Raw genomic sequence first — 19,350 nt, 5'->3', positions numbered from 1 at the left:
TACCTTTTGACCACCTTTGCCCATTTCGCCCACGCCCTACCTCTGGCAAACGCCTCTGGCAGTCTATTCTCTGTATCTATGAGTTTGGTGGGTTTTTTTTTTTTAATTCTACACGTAAGTGAGATCATAGAGTGTTTGTCTTTCTCTGTCTGACTTACTTCATGTAGCTTAATGCCCTTAAGGTCTATCCATGTTGTCACAAATGGCAGGATTTCCTTCTTTTTTTGTGGATGAATAATATTCCATCGTGTGTGTGTGTGTGTGTGTGTGTGTGTGTGTGTAGCATTTTGTTTATCCATTCATCTATCATCAGTGGACACTTAGGTTGTTTCCATGTCCATTGTCCATTGTGAATAATGTTCATTCACAATTGTGAATAATGTTGCAGTGAACATGGGGGGTGCAAATATCTTCTTGAATTAGTGTCTTCATTTCCCTCAGATAAATACCTCGAAGTGGAGTTACTGGATCATATGGTAGTTATATTTTTAATTTTTTGAGGAACTTCCATACTGTTTTCCGTAGTGTTTGCACTAATTTACGTTCCCACCAACAGTGCACAGGGGTTCCCTTTTCTCCACTTTCTTATCAACACTGGTATTTCTTGTCCTTTTGATAAAAGCCATTCTAGCAGGTATGAGATGTATCTCATTGTGGTAAGCATTTCCCTGGTGGTAAGTGATGTTGAGTACCTTTTCCTGTACTTGTTAGCCATCCATATGTCTTCGTTGTAAAAAATGTCTGTTCAGAGCCTCTGCCCATTTTTAAATTAGATTGTTCTTTTGATATTGAGTTACATGAATTTTTATGTGTTTTGGATATTAATCCGTTATCAGGAATATGATCTGTAAATATTTTCTCCCATTCCATAGGTTGCCTTTTCATTTAGTTCATGGTTTCCTTTGCTGTGCAGAAGCTTTTTAGCTTGATGTGATCCCACTTGTTTATTTTTTACTTTTGTTGCCTTTGCTTTTGGTGTCGAATCCAGGATGTTTCTAATAGCTAAAGATGTGAAAACCCTCTATACTTTTCACTAGTGGCTTACTTATGTATCTTTAACAAAGGAACCTTAAAAATGTTAAGGAGGACAAATTACAAAGAATTTTATGTGACTTGGGTATTTAGGACATATAGATAAAAATAGTTATGTTTTCATTTTTCATATATTTTCATATTCATAAGAATGGTAATGTTACTTTTCAAAAATATGAACAAGATTTCCTTTCAACAACTTTTCTAAGTATCTGCATTCTTTTTTGGAGGCAGAGTTTTATAATGTTTATGTTTACTAGACACTCATAAGCAGCTACAGGAGCTATCAGTGAATTAGAGCCAAAAATAAGCCCGTCTGTGGGGAATTGGCAAGTGAAAAAGTCTCAAGAAAGTAGGATAAAAGAAGTACATTAGTTAAGTAAAGTTTGATATGTCCACACAATGAAAGACTGTACAGCCCTTAACGTATTATGCATTGTGATATTGACATGGAAGGATATGCTCTCTGTATTGTTAAGTGTAAAAGATCACCAAACTACATGTATAATATGATATATTTTAAGTGTCTGTGTCTGTGTGTGTATACCTTGTATGTATATTTACTATATACATATATTTAATATTACTATGTATATTTACGTATAGAAAAAAATCTGGAACGATAACCAGTAAATGTTAGCAATGGTTGTTTTTAGGTAATGGAAGTTAGAGGCAGTTTTTCATTTTCTTCTTCATAATTTACTAAATTATATGAATGTTTTATAATGAGCCTGTATTATTTTGATAATAAGAGACAATAAAGATATTTTATTTGGGAGGAAAATACCTAATTATTGTAATGTACCTTCCCTTCCTGCTCTAGGCTTCATGCCCTAGTTGTATCAGAATTAAATGGATTGTCAGGGAAGGTTGGAAAGTCTAAGAAAAGGAGGAATGGGAGAAATCAAAGTATAATTTCTAGAAATGAAGGTATATTTTCTCCCTGACTGGAAACAATAGTAATGAGAACCATCTCTAATTGGCATTTATGTGGCACAGGATCAGATATTATACTTTTGCTGGAGAGAGGGTCTGCAACAGAGGGTGAAAATACTGCTACTGCTTGTACTACTAGATGATACTTATTGAGCGCTCACTACACACCAGGCACTGTCCTAAACACTTCACGTAGTAACTCATTAATCCTCATTGTAGTCCTGGTATTATCCTTGTTTTATAGATGAGGCACAGAGAGGGTATTAGTATGCCTCTACTTTCTGCCCTGGGTTTTGAAGTTCCTAGATCTTACTAGAACTATGAGAACTTGCCCAAGGGAGGTGTCATAGCTAGCAATGCTGTAGTCCGGATTCAAACCCAGGCACTCTAGGCCAGAGACACCATTCTTTTTTTTTTTTTTTTGCGGTACGCGGGCCTCTCACTGTTGTGGCCTCTCCCGTGGCGGAGCACAGGCTCCGGACGCGCAGGCTCAGCGGCCATGGCTCATGGGCCCAGCCGCTCCGCGGCATGTGGGATCTTCCCAGACTGGGGCACAGACCCGTGTCCCCTGCATCGGCAGGCGGACTCTCAACCACTGCGCCACCAGGGAAGCCCCCAGAGACACCATTCTTAACCACTAAACTGTACAGCATTTTTAATTTGATTTCATTGGATCATCATCTGTAGAGAATTTGATACAACCTTGTCACTAAAGCCATCTTAGGATCTGCAAAGGACAATATAATTTCGTTAGTACTGAGTTCTTAAGACAGTATATGTCATGATAGGATTTTGTACTTTTTAAATATTATTACACATGTTAGGGTTATACTTTAAGTATACAATTGTTGGTATATACTCACACAAACCCATTTTCCAATGTAGTCTTAGAAGATGATTCCATTGTCAAAAACTTACGTATATATGTTTAAGTTTATATATATAAGTTTATATGAGATATATTGATATATATATCATAGAAGAGGAGAAGGGTTATAAATCAAGAACTTAGTGTTATTGTTTTTTGCACCAATATTGTATTGTCTTGCATTAATAATTCTAACAGTATTTACAAAAGGAAGCTACCAAATTTTACTGTTGGTTGTCACATCCTAAATGCAGCTATGGCTTGTTTTCTGTAGTGTATATGTTTAACCAAATCAACACTTTTTCACCAAAAAGGCCATAATGAAAGGAGAGGAGAGGGAAGAGTTGGTAGAGATGGAATAAATAGAACAAACTCAAATAATTTCTCTTTGTATAATTAAAATGTAGTGTTATAATTCCCATTGAAAACTTAGGAAGTTCGTGGAAAGATTTAAGAAACATTTAACAACTAACCTCATTTCTGCTTCAGAAAAGCCATTTCCTCTCTCGATTTACCATTATGGTGTGAGCCACATGAGAAACTTTAGTATTCAATTTTCATATGAATTCTTTTGTTGATGAATGTTTACAGTAATCAAATGTAATTAAAGTGGAACAGAAGGCATGTGCAAAACAAAAGTATCCAGCTTTAGGAAATGGCTGGCATGTATAAGACCTAGATTTTCTTAAATCTATATATACTTAATAACTTAATTATATATTTAGGTCCTTAAACAAACTTACATTTTCTTTCAAAATGAGTACTCTATTGAAATGATTTTCTTTTTTGTTTTTTATGTCTCTAAGAGGTCAGATGGTATTAGATTTTACTAACGTGGAAAATTATATTGGTTGTTTTTATTTTAGGACTTCATTAATTGATGGTAAATATTCATTTTATATAAAAATTAAATTGTAATAAATAGTTTGGACTTCAGTACGGCTTTTTGACCTTTCCAGTAATAGGTACTTACAATTATAATTAGCAGGCTTATAGTAAGGTCAACACAACCTGATCCAATGACAATTTAAAATCAGACCATCTACAAATACGAGGTCTTATTTCATTCCCCTCCTTGTTTCCACAGTGCATTGCACATAATCCATACCCAGTACATGTTATGTAGTGAAGGAGTGAAGGAATGAATGAGTAGACAAGTGGGAAATGTTAACTTCTGTCCCAAGAGTCATCTAAACTAGGTATTCATTGGAAGAGCTAGTTTTATGTCTAGAAAACTAAGACTAGGGAAGTGTTGAACTGCCCTGCATTTCACGATAGATGATATGAAAAAGGTAAATGAATGCAGGGGATTCTCTCTCTGCTAATCCCAACATATTTAAACTGCTAATGAGAACTCTGCAGTGCCTTTGTAAAGTAAGTTAATTTTCATGAAGACTGAGGAGACGGTGCCAAAAATACCAAGAGCTTTATTCATTTTTAAAAATGTAACTCAGAGTTTGCCAGAAATACGTGTCGGGTCTATTTTTACCTAGCTTTTAATCCCCTTTGCCTTAATGGAGACAGATCTTTTGAAATATTTCTCTCATTGGATATTTATGAACAGATACTAGAGGAATTACTGTTTCCTCCTTCTCTTCTTTCAGGGCATAGTCCATCTGATGGAGAAATACACCGAGTGTTACGAGGCCACCAAAGAAACACATTTAAAAGCAGCATATGTTATTCTGCCTCATGGTGTAAAACATTTCACGTAATATTTTAAAACATAAGTCCAATATAAATGCTAAGTGGGTATTACGGAGATCTTGTGCTGCTTAAATGCAAGTTGGGTTGTTATAATGGTGTCTGTAAGTTAGTAACTGATATTTGGTATTATGTACTGAGAAAAGCACATCTGTTAAAACTGGTGTGTCCTGGTATTCGTGGCAGGATTTGGACTGTCTTTAATCTCCTCTGACTTGTTCATCTTCCTTTAAGGCCATCCATAAAGATGCACTGAGTATCCTTTTCAGCCTTTGGTTAGGATTTGCATCAGTAGTCATAAACCTGCTCTCCGGACAAAGATACCCTTTCCTTTGAAGTAATTGCTCAAGCTTTTCAAAGCAGTCCAAGAAGTCTATCCTCTTTCTCTTTTTATTTTTCCTTAAGAAGAGTTTGAAGTGTAGTCCCTTAAACTAGCAGCAAGATAAATTTTTCTCTTCAGCTTTATTGAAAGCCATGACGATTTTTCAAGCAGTACGACTTTAAAAGGTTCTTAAGGGAATGTGTTCTACTTTATGATCTAGCTTTTGGTAGATGCTACTATCTCAGAAAGCAAAAGTAAAGACTTTTTGTATCCATTAACTACTGCAAATTTGTATCAAAGAATTAACCTGATATTTCTCAGAAGACTTTTTCCCCTGCTCCTTACTCAGTTTAGAGACTTCAGTGAGAGATGGCCATAGCTTTGGGGTCTTTGAAAAAGTGATACATGGCCAGTATTGTCTTATTTGAGCTGATTTCCCCCCTAGGTATTAACTCTGTGGGTTGACAGGTAGTTGGGAGGGGCAGATTTAGATGGGTGCTGCAGTCAGAATGTTATATGGTTCCCAGATTTTGTTTCTAGGCTTTGCAAACAAATATACACAGACACATATGTATATCGTTATTGGTATGTGGGATGTTATTGCTGGGTTGCAGGATGATGTATAAGGATGTAACTATGGAGAAATAACTCGATTCTGTGAGCCACATATGAAGCCTGTGTTCCGCCTCCCATCAACCCTCCTACCCTTCATAATTTCATTCCAAAGGGGTTCCCAAAATATCTGTGGAACTTATTAGTTTGGACCTGTTGGATTTAAATCCCATATCATAGAATTCTATTTTCTGTAGTGAACTTTTAATACATAAAACATTTGGTTTATTGAAACTTATAAACATCCAAGTATTTATTTTGAATAGATTTTTTAATGAGAAAATGTAAAGAACACCCAATCTGCACTGCATATAATAAAGGGAATGCAAACTTTAGTCTTTAAACAAGACTGGAAATGGCTTTTCTTAGAGAAAATGATCTCTCTCCTCATATTGTTGTATGTGGATTTTTAGAGGCCATTAATGTGCGTTTCCTAAAGGGGAGGAAAGTTCAGTAGCAGGGTCTTTTTTACTAGAAATCTAGTGAGTGTTTGTGAAACCAGTAGAACCCAATGATCACAAGTTTACCCTTATGCTTTCAATTTGTTTTTTTCTCTTTCCTTTCCTTCCCTTCCCTTTCCTTTCTGCTTTCTCCTCCCACCCCCCCATATTTCCTGAATTGTCTAACCTGCTTCCTGGTTTAGAAAACATTTTGCCAAACTTTGAAGCCAGAGTCCTAGCATTGAACAGGCCTTTATTTAGAGATCAGGCCCTAGGAAAAGGAAAATCTCTTTTCAGTTTTGAAATTACACAGCATGTACATGTGTCTTCTGATTTGTGGAGGGGCAAATGTTTGGTACAGTGTAGATTACTGGAAAATATTATTTTGTAAGTAAAGCATACTTATAAAAATCTTAATTATGAGTTTACAAAAAAGAATGCTTATATCTTAATTCACTTTATGGGGTAAATTGTGAGGCTTCCTAAACTCTAACTTTATAGTCATAGAAAATTCTCAGTATTGCAACTGTTTTACATTAAAGAAAGAAATCCAGTTGACAGCAATCTTCTCACTTCCTCCCCATGTCCCTGAGAAAATATTCTTAGATCTAGAAAACAAAAAATTAGCATTGGCATGCTTAAGTGACAACGTCCTCTGTGTCCCCACTATCCATCTGTCCTTCGTTTACTTTGGCTTACACTTAGATTGCTTTCAGTTGTCATCAGTTTTCTTTCAGACCCTTATTTTCCACTGAGGAATTCCAAGACAATTCAAGTTAAAACACAAATCTTGTTCCCCATAAAATGGTACCTTATGAAAACGAAAAAGGAACAATCACACTGAAAATATATTCCTTAGATCTTAATGATTTTCATTCTTGATTTTTAAAAAGTTGCCAACAGGTATAATTAGACATTTCAAAAATAACATTGTATGGTATTTTCGTGGAATATAGAGCATCTTGGGATGGGGGATGGGGGGACCATGAATCGGGGCTGAAGTATTGGTAACTTTTAAAAATATTTCTATTTTTTGTGGCAAGACTTATCTCCAGAAGAAAGTTAAGTAGTTCAGATAGGTTTGTAATATTTGCTTCTTTTCTTAACAAATTTACCAAATTTGTATGCTTTTTAAGGGAAAAAAATAGCTGCTATTGTAACAAATGCTTTCTGGTTTGGAAAATATCAAGTAAACTTTGTATTAAGGTGGGTTTCTCTCCCCAGAGAAGTTTTAAAAGTGAATCAAATGAAACCAAGCCCCTTGTTCTACTTATCCCCTGGCCTTTTACTATGCCGTTTGAGGCCTCCCTTGGTCACCAAGCACGCAAGCCAGTTTCTGAGTCTGACTGCACATAGCATGGCCAACGTGGAACAGAGTTTGATATGATGCCTTATCACCCACGTCTCACTCAGAAGTACCTAGAGTCACCAAGAGTGAGGAAGGACACTGTGGGGACACCGCTGTGCATCACGCACTCCAATAAACGCCTTGTAACGATTACGTGAGACGACCAGACATGAAGTAACTGCAGGCTCTGGACGCAGCGGGGCCAGAAGCACAGAGGCCAGGCCCTGTCTGCACAGTAGGGGCCCCTCCCCTGGTCTGCGCGTTCAATAAACCCCCCTTTCCTCTTCCCCTCCCCACCCCCCAGGAAAACATAGGCATGTACAGAAGTTTGCATGACATTTCAAAGAACACACTGACCCTCATAAAAACCACCAGTTAATTTCTGTGACCGGCAGCATTTGCCTTTCCAAGGACAGTAGGTTTCTGCTGCCTTTTCCCTGATCTGCCAGATCTCTCTCCTCAGGGTAGGTGACTGTTCCAAGGATAGCCAAGGGTATGGGGTTAGGATGACAAGTTCTTCTTTCCCACAGAGTTCCACAGCTGGTAGTAGGGACCTGTTTTCTGGGCACAGGTGCCCCTGTGGATCACACAGTGCCATTTGTCAATCTTACTCTAAAAGCAGTCCTAATCAAGGAAATCTTAGAGTGCCGGCAGAGTCCTGCTCATTAGTCCACTTCATGAAGGCATTTTGTGTCCTTGTCCCCAGAGACTATCAAAGTAAAGGACTAGGGCTTCCCTGGTGGCGCAGTGGTTGAGGGACCGCCTGCCGATGCAGGGGACACGGGTTCGTGCCCCGGTCCGGGAAGATCCCACATGCTGCGGAGCGGCTGGGCCCGTGAGCCATGGCCGCTGAGCCTGCGCGTCCGGAGCCTGTGCTCCGCCACGGGAGAGGCCACAACAGTGAGAGGCCCGCGTACCATAAAAAAAAAAAAAAAAAAGTAGAGGACTGGTTTGTCTTAAAATAGTGTTCTCCAGGCTAAATATGGAATTCAGTTTCCCCTGTGGCTTGGCACAAAGCCCGGCACAGGTGGAGCCCGTTGCGTCGGCCCCTCGTGGGCGGCCTCCACAGCCAACCACAGCGTTCCTTTTAGTTTGGGACTGAGGTACAGGATGACTCCTCCTACCTGTGAAGACGTTTTGAAACATCGTCCATTATTTGGGTAGTCCTTTCCTGTCCCACCTTCACCCTCCTCCCCTACTGTTCAGTCACTATCAGTAGAATTACAGTTAATATTAATAGTTTTACTCCCCCTCTGTTCTTTGAATGAACCATGGAGAATTATACTCTGTAAGATTTTATATCAGGATGACACATAAGCTTGGGAAAGACAATAGGTATTTAAGAGAGGGGCTGCTTTGAGTATCATGAATCCTGGTTCAGACCATCTTCATCATGACAGGGGTCTCACTGGCCCAGAGGAGGGCTGGGTGACGGGGCGGAGAGGAGGAGGCCGCCTTTCTTTGAAATGGGAATTAAGCCACAGTCCCTACCTTTATAATCATCCATACAAAAATCATTTAATCAAAGGACTCATATTTGTATTTGCAAAGTATCTGAGGCAGTTTATAATACAGATTTTGTCTTAGTTTTGTTCTGTTTTAAACTATTGTTGCTTGATAATCACGTAAGGCTTAGAAATTCAGCAACATGTGTTCCTCAAACTATAGCAGATAGTTTGTACCTACTCCTAAAACAGGATTTGGGGACAAATTCCCAAACTATAAATTAAAGATTTAAGCATTATGGGAATCAGGAACAAATGATTGATGATTTAATCTGAGTAGAGGGAGGTCATCCCCTGCATGAACTTGAATTGATTTGTTCGTTTAATCTTTTTTCCTTAAGGTGAGACCACCACTCCTCGGGCCATCTTGACGGGCCATGACTCTGAGATCACTTGTGCTGTCGTCTGCGCTGAGCTCGGCCTCGTGTTAAGCGGTTCTAAAGGTAAATCTGTGGGGCCTTCAAAAAATGGATGCATTTTTTTGGTGTCTTCTCATAACACATTACCAAAGGTGAATTTGGTGCCTTTTTCTCTAAAGCTGTGCTATCTGTGACAGTGACTGTTAGCTCCATGGGACTGTTCACCTCAACTGAAACGAAATAACATTTAAAATTCAGCTCCCTGGTGGCACTAGCCACATTGCAGGGGCTCAGTATGCACCTATGACTAGTGGCTACCGTACTGGACGGCCCAGAAAGGGAACATTTCCATCACTGCCGGAAGTCCTGTTTCACAGCGTTGCTCTGAAGGGTGAGGCGAGAACAAGGACAGTCTTAGTGTATTTGTTTATCCTTCTGGACTCTGACTGGGCTGGGTTCCACCTCACACCTGAACGGGAACTCCTGACCCAGTCTGTTCTACTTTCCAAATCTCTGAACTAGGCAGGGGCCAGGATGGCACTGAGAACGGGGTGGAAAGATTCTTCAGCTGGTTGGCCTGGAGGTCTGTCCCTCAGCATCGTCACATATTTAGGCCCAAGATATTCAGCAAGCTTTCTAAGAGCGCACACGACAAATCAGGATCTGACCCGGAGCACAGCTGTCTCCAGTGCATTGCTTATTCAGCTGTAATAGTCTCTTCATCTCTCTGTCTCTCTGCCCTGAACTGAGCTCTGAACACAAAAAAGGACTGTAATCACCTATCTCTTAGGCTTATCTGAGGGAGAAGCGTAGAGCTTTTGAGTCACCGTATCTGTGTCTTGAACTATGATACTTTGTCTAGCTAACGAGACTTATTAAAGAGTCAAATGTTGGTGTTTAAAAATTCAGTTGGTCAAAACAATGAAATAGTAACAATGATAGCAAGAATTCTATAACTACTGGATGTTTTTCCCTTATACCCAATGATTTCGTTTATCCTGAGCTAACATGAGTTCCTGGACTGTATGTGATCCAAATTGGACACATGTAAAATGAACCTGTCATGTTACAGGCTGTCCTCACTTTGCACGGTGGTACGGCACCATAAAAATGACCATGCAAGATGAAACCACGCAAAGATATTAAAAACCAATAATTTCAGCAGGAAATATTATGAAAAATAATGGGGAATTTTATGATTGTTCCATGGCCTTTAAAAATTTTTATCAAAACATTAAACATCTTGTTCACTTTTATACATATATGCATACATACACATGTATGGACGTGAAAAAAATAGTAAAACGCACATTTAGTACACTAATTTGAAACATTAGAAACATTAAGAATGAAAGTATTTTATTTCTTTGTGAAAAAATACATCAAGAGTACTTGGAAGGTGCTTGCCCCCGTCTCTCCGTGTAACTTAAGGAGTGAGAATCGTCTCTGTGCCTTGACCAGTCGTCAACCTCCTTCCTAAGTTTGGATCAGCTTCCAACATTTTATCTTCTGTGCTTTCAGTGTCATGAAATATCTCCTGGGTTTCCTTTAATGTGGAGATTTTTGCTGACATGACTTCTGGGACATCCTCATGTTTGTTACAGCACTTTCCATAAGTTCTACAGAACTTATGTCAGTAAGATCACCTTCACTCACTTCCTCTGGCTGCATCTGTAGCGATGTCAGCACTCCCACGGTCAGCTCTATCTTCTATAACTCCGTTTATGTTGGCTTCCAGTTTTACTTTCAGCTTTGTCACTTCTCATTTCCTTACTTCAGATCCATCTTTCTTGGCCACTACCCTCTTTTGATTATCCATTTTTGTAAAATGTCATACAGTTCCATCCCTGGGAGACAAGGAGGCAACACAACTACAGAGTTTGCTGTCTGTGCATGAGCTGAGTCACAGACGTGCAGTGACCATTCACTAACAGACTTTGAAAGAAGTGATGGGGTTGGTCACCCATCATGATGCACACCTGTTATTTATAGTGATGTGTGGACTGACAAGCTGACCATGAAGTGTGTACCTTATGCAGTTCCTGTGATAACTGAAATCTGACCTGTGGCATTGAGGGACTGGGGTCATTTAGAGTGACAACTGAAATTCATGCATGCTGGAACTGTGCAAAGACTGCTTTATGTATTTATGTCGAGAACACTAAAAACCTATCAACTCCCTGAGTGGTCAAGAAAAAGCCGAGAGACACGTTTTAATGGTCACGTGGGGAACACGTGATGATTCCATGTAGCCATGAGAAATTTAGCCCAGAGAGGAGCAGGGCATATAGTCTAATTACCCCTTTTGTCCAACTCAGACATTTCTTAGAACTTACTCATCACACGAGCAGTTTGGGTTTCCTGCTCCTCTTTTGCTTTTCACGTAGGAGGCACTCAGTAAAGATGCAGCTTCTCTATCCTTCTCAAACATCTCAGCCTGGAGGCCAGCCCGGAGAGTGGGGAGCGGTGGATGCAAGCTGCTTGGTTTAGGGGACAGCAGGGGCGCAGACTTGTTTGCCAAGGAGAAGTGGCAGGAGGATCTCTGTATGAATTTCCCTGGGGGCTGGGGGGTGAGGAGGGGGACCACCAGGGACCTTCTTTCATCGCAAAGTAGCAATCAGTGGGACGGAAGATGTTTTAGGCCTTCAGAAGTTGCCTTAATGAGTTCTCACCACACAGGCCCCAATGCTGCTACCATCGGGACCCTGTGTGCCTTACAGCAGCCGGTGTTTAACTGAGGCCCAGCCTTCCTGGAAGCTCTTCTAGGATTTGTAATTTGTCCTGCTCCTTTCTGAATTCCTCCAGTTTTTATCATCCCTTGGCATAATGAATTTCATAAAGTAACTTCCTGTCTCTTGAGAAGTGAACTTGAACATGCATGACTCAGCTTTCTTCTTTCCCAAGTGGAAGGTGAGATTTAGCCAGCATGCAGATTTTACAAAATAACTGAAATCTCAGATATAATTTTTTAAGGCTTTCTACAACTGTGATAGGGTACTGGCATCCTGTTTCAACGGTGCTCAAGATTCAGGTCACATTTGTCTGTTCTTATTCAAAAACTTCATTTAGGCTTTTGTTTCTCCTGTTTTCTCAGAAGGACCATGTCTCATACATTCCATGAATGGAGACTTGTTAAGGACCTTGGAGGGTCCTGAAAACTGCCTGAAACCAAAACTCATTCAGGCTTCCAGAGAGGGTCACTGCATCATATTCTATGAAAATGGCTTTTTCTGTACATTCAGTGTGAATGGAAAACTCCAGGCCACCATGGAAACAGATGATAACATAAGGGTAAGTATACCTTACAGACTTTTCAACGTCCTGTGTTTTTACCTCAAAGTGTAAAGGAGAGTGAGGAGGGAGAGGGTTTGCCAAAGAAACCTCTGTGTTTAGTCACCAAGGGCCTCTCTTCCACCCCAAAAGAAAATCATCAGGTAGCACTTGGACAGGGCTTATCCCGTCCCAGCCCTGCCAACGGTACTGCTCAGCCCGAGGTCACTAAGTGAAGCCGGGGACGCTCCTTCAGCCATCCTGGGTGGCTTTCAGTGGCACTGCTCGTTTTTTTGTTGTTTTTCGTTTGTTCATCTAAGAAAGTTAACTGCATAGTGTTGTTTTCTGGGTATCAAAGCTAAAATAGTGCAATAGAGCACCCCTAAAACCGGCTCTCTTTATACCCGAACAGGCTGATGGCGGGAGTGGTAGGGATGATGATGATTTAGGATTAGCATCTAATTGCAGACTTTACTTCTTTGTGGATAACAAGACCCAGGCGCAACAAGTTAAGGAAGCTGTGCTTCCGATTATGATGTGAATCAGGCAAACGTTTTTCACTTCTGGTATACAAGAGGTGGTGGTGCTGGTGGACCTGCCAGGGTCTTCTTTCATTTTCAGGACAGGGCTCCCTAAGTATTAGAGGTTGAAGAAAAGAGTAAGGACTGCTCTCGGAGAGGCTATTTTTTTTTCTTTTCTTGTTTTTAATATTTATTTTATTCACTTAGTTTCTTTATTTTGGGGGCTGCATCGGGTCTTAGTTGCAGCACACAGGATCTTCGTTGCGGGATCTTTCATTGCGGCACACGGGCTTTCTCTCTCTAGTTGTGGTGTGAAGGTTTTTTTCCTCTCTTGTTGAGGCGTGTGGGCTTAGTTGCCCCGTGGCATGTGGGATCCCAGTTCCCCGACCAGGGATTGAACCCGCGTCCCCTGCATTGGAAGATGGATTCTTTACCACTGGACCAGCAGGGAAGTCCCTGAGGCTATTTTTTCAAGGTCCTTCTTTTCTCACCTCCGAACTCCTTGGTGCAGGTTAAGGTAAAATGAAACTGGTGTTCCTGTCATTTCCCGCGATGGGGGTGGAGGGCCATGTGGACTGAGCACAACGAAGGGACCCAGGATGTGTTGGGGGAAAGAAGGTTGCGGAGGCCTCGGCCCTCTGAGTGTGGTTTCAGCTAGTTCTGGCCACTATGCTTATTGTTACCCCTGACCTGGGGCGACTTAGGTGACATACGTTCTCCCAGTTTCCCGGATCTAGTCTGATCACCCCCTTCTCTCACATAAATATTGGGGTCAAGAAGTATTAAGGAACAGAGGCCCTGAATATAGATTACACTGATCAGACTAAGGGCGCTTGCTGCTTCTGGATCCTAGGATGATTTCTCAGTTCAGTAAATGGCTTTCTTCTCTCTCCCGTTCTGTGAGTTTTCTCCAGTGCATTTTGACCGCCTCTGCCACGAAGGCTGCAAACAGAGATGCTCACACTCTGCTTTTATTTTTCCCTCCCTTCATTTAAACCAAGTACACGTTAGAGGATTTTCCTTTCCTCTTTCCTTTACGATAATAATGTTGATAATCTGTCACTTTGAGTTGCGATTATTTTGTCAGCTACACTAATAAATCTGTAAAGTAATTTGAAATCCCTTGCTGGCTAAAACAATTTCTGTGGCACTTCAGTTAGTACCAAAGGCTCTGGGAAGTTCCTCAAGGCAGCGGTCGGAGGCTTTCTGCAGACTGTTCGTACACACAGGCTTTTCCTCTCTGCCCTATGGCCGTTGTTTTTTTCCCTCTGTAATATTTCCCACTGGATTTTAGGCTTAAACAATCCATCGCCTTTTCCCCAGCACGCCTGCACTTTATCATACTAACTTTTAAGTGGCAACTGTGTGATTAAAGTGAGCTTGCCTGAAATGAGCACAGCCCATGCCCGGCTCCAGAGACCCACACTTTCACAGCTAACTGCCTTGGGAAGGGTGGAAGGAAATCACAGGCTTGGACTAAGAGACATCACAGAACAAAAGTCTCCACCTCCATCCTGCAGTCTGAGCCTGTATAAGGAAAGGAGACCATGGAAACAAATTAGTCATTAGCTCAGACCAGAAGTGAAGTTCCTTTGAAACAGCAAGAACCCTGCAGGCAGGTGGTCTGGGGAACCTCTGCACTAATCAAGGCCTCCCACCTGTTTTTATTTAGATGCCAGATTGTGCAGTGGCATTTGGTTAACATATCAGAGCACATCAACTAGGCAATGTTTAGATGTCTTAATGAGTAACTTAAATTTAAGTGGGCAGCCTGTACAGAGCAGCAAAGTTATGTTATCCTAAACATAGGATCACCCCCATTTCACCCATGGGAACTCATTTATTTTGTTTTCCTGGGGAAGCTGTGTCTTAGGATAGGATTGTCGCCAGCAGACTGCCGTGGCCTGCTGGTACCTCCTGGAAACTGGTGCACCTACAGTGTTGTCCGAGCACTCAGGAGTCCAGGGGCTGAGATTCACACGTCCCCAGGGCCCTCCTAAAATCTCTAGTCTCAACCCAACCTGGATTGAGACTGGAGGAGGCGTATGAGAATTGAGAAGTACGTGAATGCTGGTTTGGGTGGGAGATAGGGTGCTATTCAGGAAATCCTACCCTGGCTGTTATTCTCAAGGAAATTTGACAAGTCTCTCATGAGAAAGGCCAGCAAAATATTTTTTAACCTTGGCAGGCACCTGGTTTAATAAAATGTTTTAGGTGCTGATACACGTATAGTCCTAAAAGTCCAGGTTTTATTTATTTCAACACAGAACTAGGAGTAGGGATTCTTTAGGACAAAGAGTTAAAGATTAATGGTTTTAATTTATGTTTTAATATAGCACTTATCCAGTAAAAAGCCTCAAGTATAAAACTCAAGTGAACCACAACCGTAAGGTTAATGGATTTTCATCAGCTGAATTTTATAAGTGTAGCAAATAATTATTTGTTGTAGTCTTCATTGCATTTCCCAGATAAGCCCCTAGAGATTGATGTTTGTGAAATGAATGGGGGAAAAAGATATTGGTTTTCACTTATATTGAAAAATCTTACTATGGGTATTTGGTTAAAATTTAGAGAATGCTTCTTACATGAAAGTGTCTTCCACCCACAGGTTTTGATTTCTTAGATGTAGTTTTGTGTTCTTGAGAATAAGCTGTAATTTAAGAGACCTCTGAAAGTTGGCATTTACTTGAGTGTGAATTGAATGGCTATGAAACATTTCTATAATGTAAAAAAAATTTTTTGTCAAAGGGTAAAGACTTAAGGCAACTGTACTAAAACTGAGTACAGAACAGTATAAATATATTCTTCAGAAGGTAGATAGTTTCTTTCTGGCCTCCTAGTACAATTTGGATTCCCACATTCACTGTATCCAGGTGGACATAAGATTACAGGTATTTGCAGTAACTTTTAGAACTCCCCATGTCACCCAGCTAAAGAAAGGAAATGTGTATGTTAATAAACCGGGAAAGGAAGGTTTGGAGGGAAGGGGCCAGGAGGAGAGGACGGGGCAGTAGGAGGAGGGACCTTGTATATCAGGAGCTGGCACACTTTCTCTGTTAAAAAAAAAAAAAAAGTAGCCAGAAATGAATGGATGTGCCTTTGTTCCAATAACGCTTATTTATGGGCACTGAAATTTGGAATTCATATAATCTTCACGTGTCATGAAATATTCTTTTGATTTTTTTTCAACCAGGAAAAGAAGGTAAAAAGTCATAAAAAAGAAAGAAAGAAAGAAAGAAAGTGGCCTGCCTTTGGTAGGTTTGACAGGACTGAAGAGCAAATAACGTGTCTGTCCTTTGAGTTCAGCACTGGCAGGAAGCAGTCAGTCCTGGGGCAAGAAGAAAATGCTTAAACTGGGTTTAATCACCCTGGGAGTCATGGTTCCCTACCAAGTTGTCTTCCCACCTGCTGTAAACTTCCAGCAGGCCTAGTGAAGGTGCTCAAGCTGTAGGTGGTCTCCTGTGGGGCTGAGCCCCACAGGCAGCAGTGTTTCATCAGTGATATGAGGTCAGCTAGCACTGTCTGCCCAGCCTTGGTACAAAACAGGCTTAGCATGACCACAGTGCAATGGAGAGATGCCAGGAAGCGCTTCATTTTACAGTGCTGGTCCCCATCCACAACACGGACCATTTAATTAGTAGTCATAGAATTGGAAGAGTTTGCCACCTCATCCTTAAAAAGCAAAAATTAAAAAAACTCAAAAACTCAAGCATTGCCTAACTTTGCCCATTTGACTTTTGAAAAATAGCCAAAGTCTCCTATGACTCATGATTTCCTGAAAACTCCTCAGGAACACATACACACCCTGTCCCTTTGTGGCTCCAGTAGCCGGCTGGCATCATGTCGAATTAATCAGAGATGCAGTGAGGGCCCAAGTTTTCCGAGAGCCGTGTCTCTACTGAATGTTGCTGTGTCTCACAGGCTATGCAGCTGAGCCGGGACGGGCAGTACCTGCTCACCGGAGGAGACAAAGGTGTGGTCATCGTCTGGCAGGTGTCTGACCTCAAGCAGCTCTTCGCCTATCCAGGCTGTGACGCCGGGATCCGGGCCATGGCACTGTCTTACGACCAGAGGTAACACTGGAATTGTGGTCTATACTGGTGGCATTAAAAACTGGCGAGGGAATGTATGTAAATGGGCTGATGGATGGGCTGGGTTGTGAGGGTCACCTGTGCAATCAAAAAAGCTGATGAATATTGGGGTTTCCAAGATACTTTTTAAAAAGCATGATTTTGTTTGATGGCATTGCCAATCTTGGACAAAGGCTGAATTCTCTAGGAATAGACAGGATTTAAGTAACAAAGCCTCCAGTTATATTGCTGTAAAGCTTTTTATGTTAAAGTACCTTTTTTCTTAAACAAACTTTCATGTGAAATGCCTGTATGTCTGTCCATAATGATTGCATTGAGAAATCTGGCTTATTTCCTAAGACCTTCATTTTGGGGAGATAATCTTTACCTGGCATCTTATTTCTTTTTAATATACAGTCTCTCATTGTAGTTCTTAACTTCTTTTACTGTGATAACATATACATAAAATTTACTATTTAAACCTTGTTTGGGGGTGCATAATTCAGGGGCATTAAGTATATTCACATTGTTGTACAACTATCTCCGCTATTCATTTCCAGAACTTTTTCATCATTCCATCTCATAGTGTCCTTTGATGTGCAAAAGCCTTTAATTTTGATGAAGTCTCATTTATCTATTTTCTTCTGTTGTTGCCTGTGCTTTCGGTGTTATATCCAAGAAATCACTGCAAAATTCAGTGTCATGAAGGTGCTTCCTCTATATTTTCTCCTAAGAATTTTATAGTTTTAACTCATATTTAGTTTTTGATCCATTTTGAATTGTTTGTTTATATATGATGGTCATAAGGGTCCAACTTCATTCTTTTGCATGTGGATATCAGTTTTCTCAGCACTATTTGTTGAAAAAGACTGTTCCTATATATGAGAGATTATTTCTGGACTGTCTGTTTTATTCTGTTGGTCTATATTGTCTCTCTCTAAGCCAGTACCACACTGTTTTGGTTACTGTAGCTTTACAGTAAGTTTAGAAATCAGGAAGTATGAGACATCCAATTTTGTTGTTCTTTTTTGAGATTGTTTTGGCTATTCAGGCTCCCTTGAGAGATTCCATGTGAATTTTAAGATTTTTTTTTCCTATTTTTGCAAAAAAAATTGAGATTCTGATAAGAATTAGGTTGACTCTGTAGACGGCTTTGGCTAATACTGTCGTCTTAACAATATTAAGTGTTCCGATCCATGAACACAGGTTATCTTTCCATTTATTTATGTTGTCTTTAATTTCTTTCAGCAATATTTTCTGGTTTTCAATATACAGGCCTTTTGCCCCCTTGGTTAAATTTATTCCTCAGCATTTTTTTTGTTGTTGTCATTGTTGTTGCTGTGATGGAATTGTTCACTGCTTGTATGTAGAAACACAACTTATTTTTTGTATTGTTGATTTTGTATCCTGCAACTTTGCCAATAAGTTCATCAGTTCTAACAGTTTTTTTGTGTGCGGAATCTTTAGGATTTGCTACATAAAGATCATGTCACTTGCAATAGAGGTAATTTTACTTCTTCCTTTCCAATTTAGATGCCTTTTCTTTCTTTTCCTTGCCTAACTGCCCTGGCTAGGACTTTTCGTACTATATTGACTAAAAGTGGTGAAAGCAGGTATCCTCGTCTTGTTCCCAGTAAGGGGGAAAGCTTTCAGTATTCACCATTGAATGTGATGTTAGCTGGGAATTTTTCATAAATGCCCTTTATATCGTGTTGAGGTACTTTCCGTCTATTCATAGTTTCAGTGTTTGTTTTTATCATGAAAGGATGATGAAGTTAGTCAAATGCCTTCTCTCATGTGGGTTTCTTTTGTTGTTGTTCATTGTTGATGTGATACATTACAATTGATTTTTGAATGTTAAACCATCCTTATATTCCAAGAATAAATCCCACTTGGTCATGGTGTATAATCTTCTTAATATGCTACTGAATTTGGTTTGCTGGTGTTTGTCAAAGATTTTTGTATCAGTAATCATAAGGGATATGGTCTGTGATTTCTTTTCTTGTAATGTCTGTTTCACTTTGGTGTCAGGGTGTGTTGGCCTCATTGAATGACTTAAGAAATGTTCTCCTTAGTTTTTTAGAAGCATTTGAGTTGGTGTTAATCCTTCTTTAAATGTTTGATAGAATTCACCAGTGAAGCTCTCTGGTCCAGGGCTTTTCTTATTGAGAGGTTTTTGATTACTGATTCAGTCTCATTACTAGTTATAAGTCTATTCAGATTTTCTATTTCTCCATGATGAAATTTTGGAATAATGTGTGTTTCTAAGAATTTTTCCATTTCATCTAGGTTATCTCAATTGTTGGCATACAGATGTTCCTAGTATTCTCTGATAATCCTTTTTATTTCTATCAAATTGGTAG

At 40.1% G+C, this 19,350-nt stretch overlaps 1 protein-coding gene across 3 annotated transcripts in view; it reads left to right on the top strand.

Moving 5' to 3' along the window:
• LRBA (LPS responsive beige-like anchor protein) overlaps window positions 1–19,350 on the top strand; it is an 808,478-nt gene that overhangs the window by 785,967 nt on the left and 3,161 nt on the right. For all 3 annotated transcript variants that reach the window (XM_081242275.1, XM_081242274.1, XM_081242273.1), the window contains exons 54-56: window positions 9,109–9,210; window positions 12,221–12,417; window positions 16,839–16,990. In XM_081242275.1, coding sequence (XP_081098401.1) covers window positions 9,109–9,210; window positions 12,221–12,417; window positions 16,839–16,990 — 451 coding nt within the window. The remainder of the gene's footprint in view (window positions 1–9,108; window positions 9,211–12,220; window positions 12,418–16,838; window positions 16,991–19,350) is intronic.

This window comes from Mesoplodon bidens (assembly GCF_964165515.1).
Source record: "Mesoplodon bidens genome assembly, chromosome: 1".
Taxonomy (NCBI): domain Eukaryota; kingdom Metazoa; phylum Chordata; class Mammalia; order Artiodactyla; family Ziphiidae; genus Mesoplodon; species Mesoplodon bidens.
This window is presented reverse-complemented; position numbering and strand designations above follow the sequence as displayed.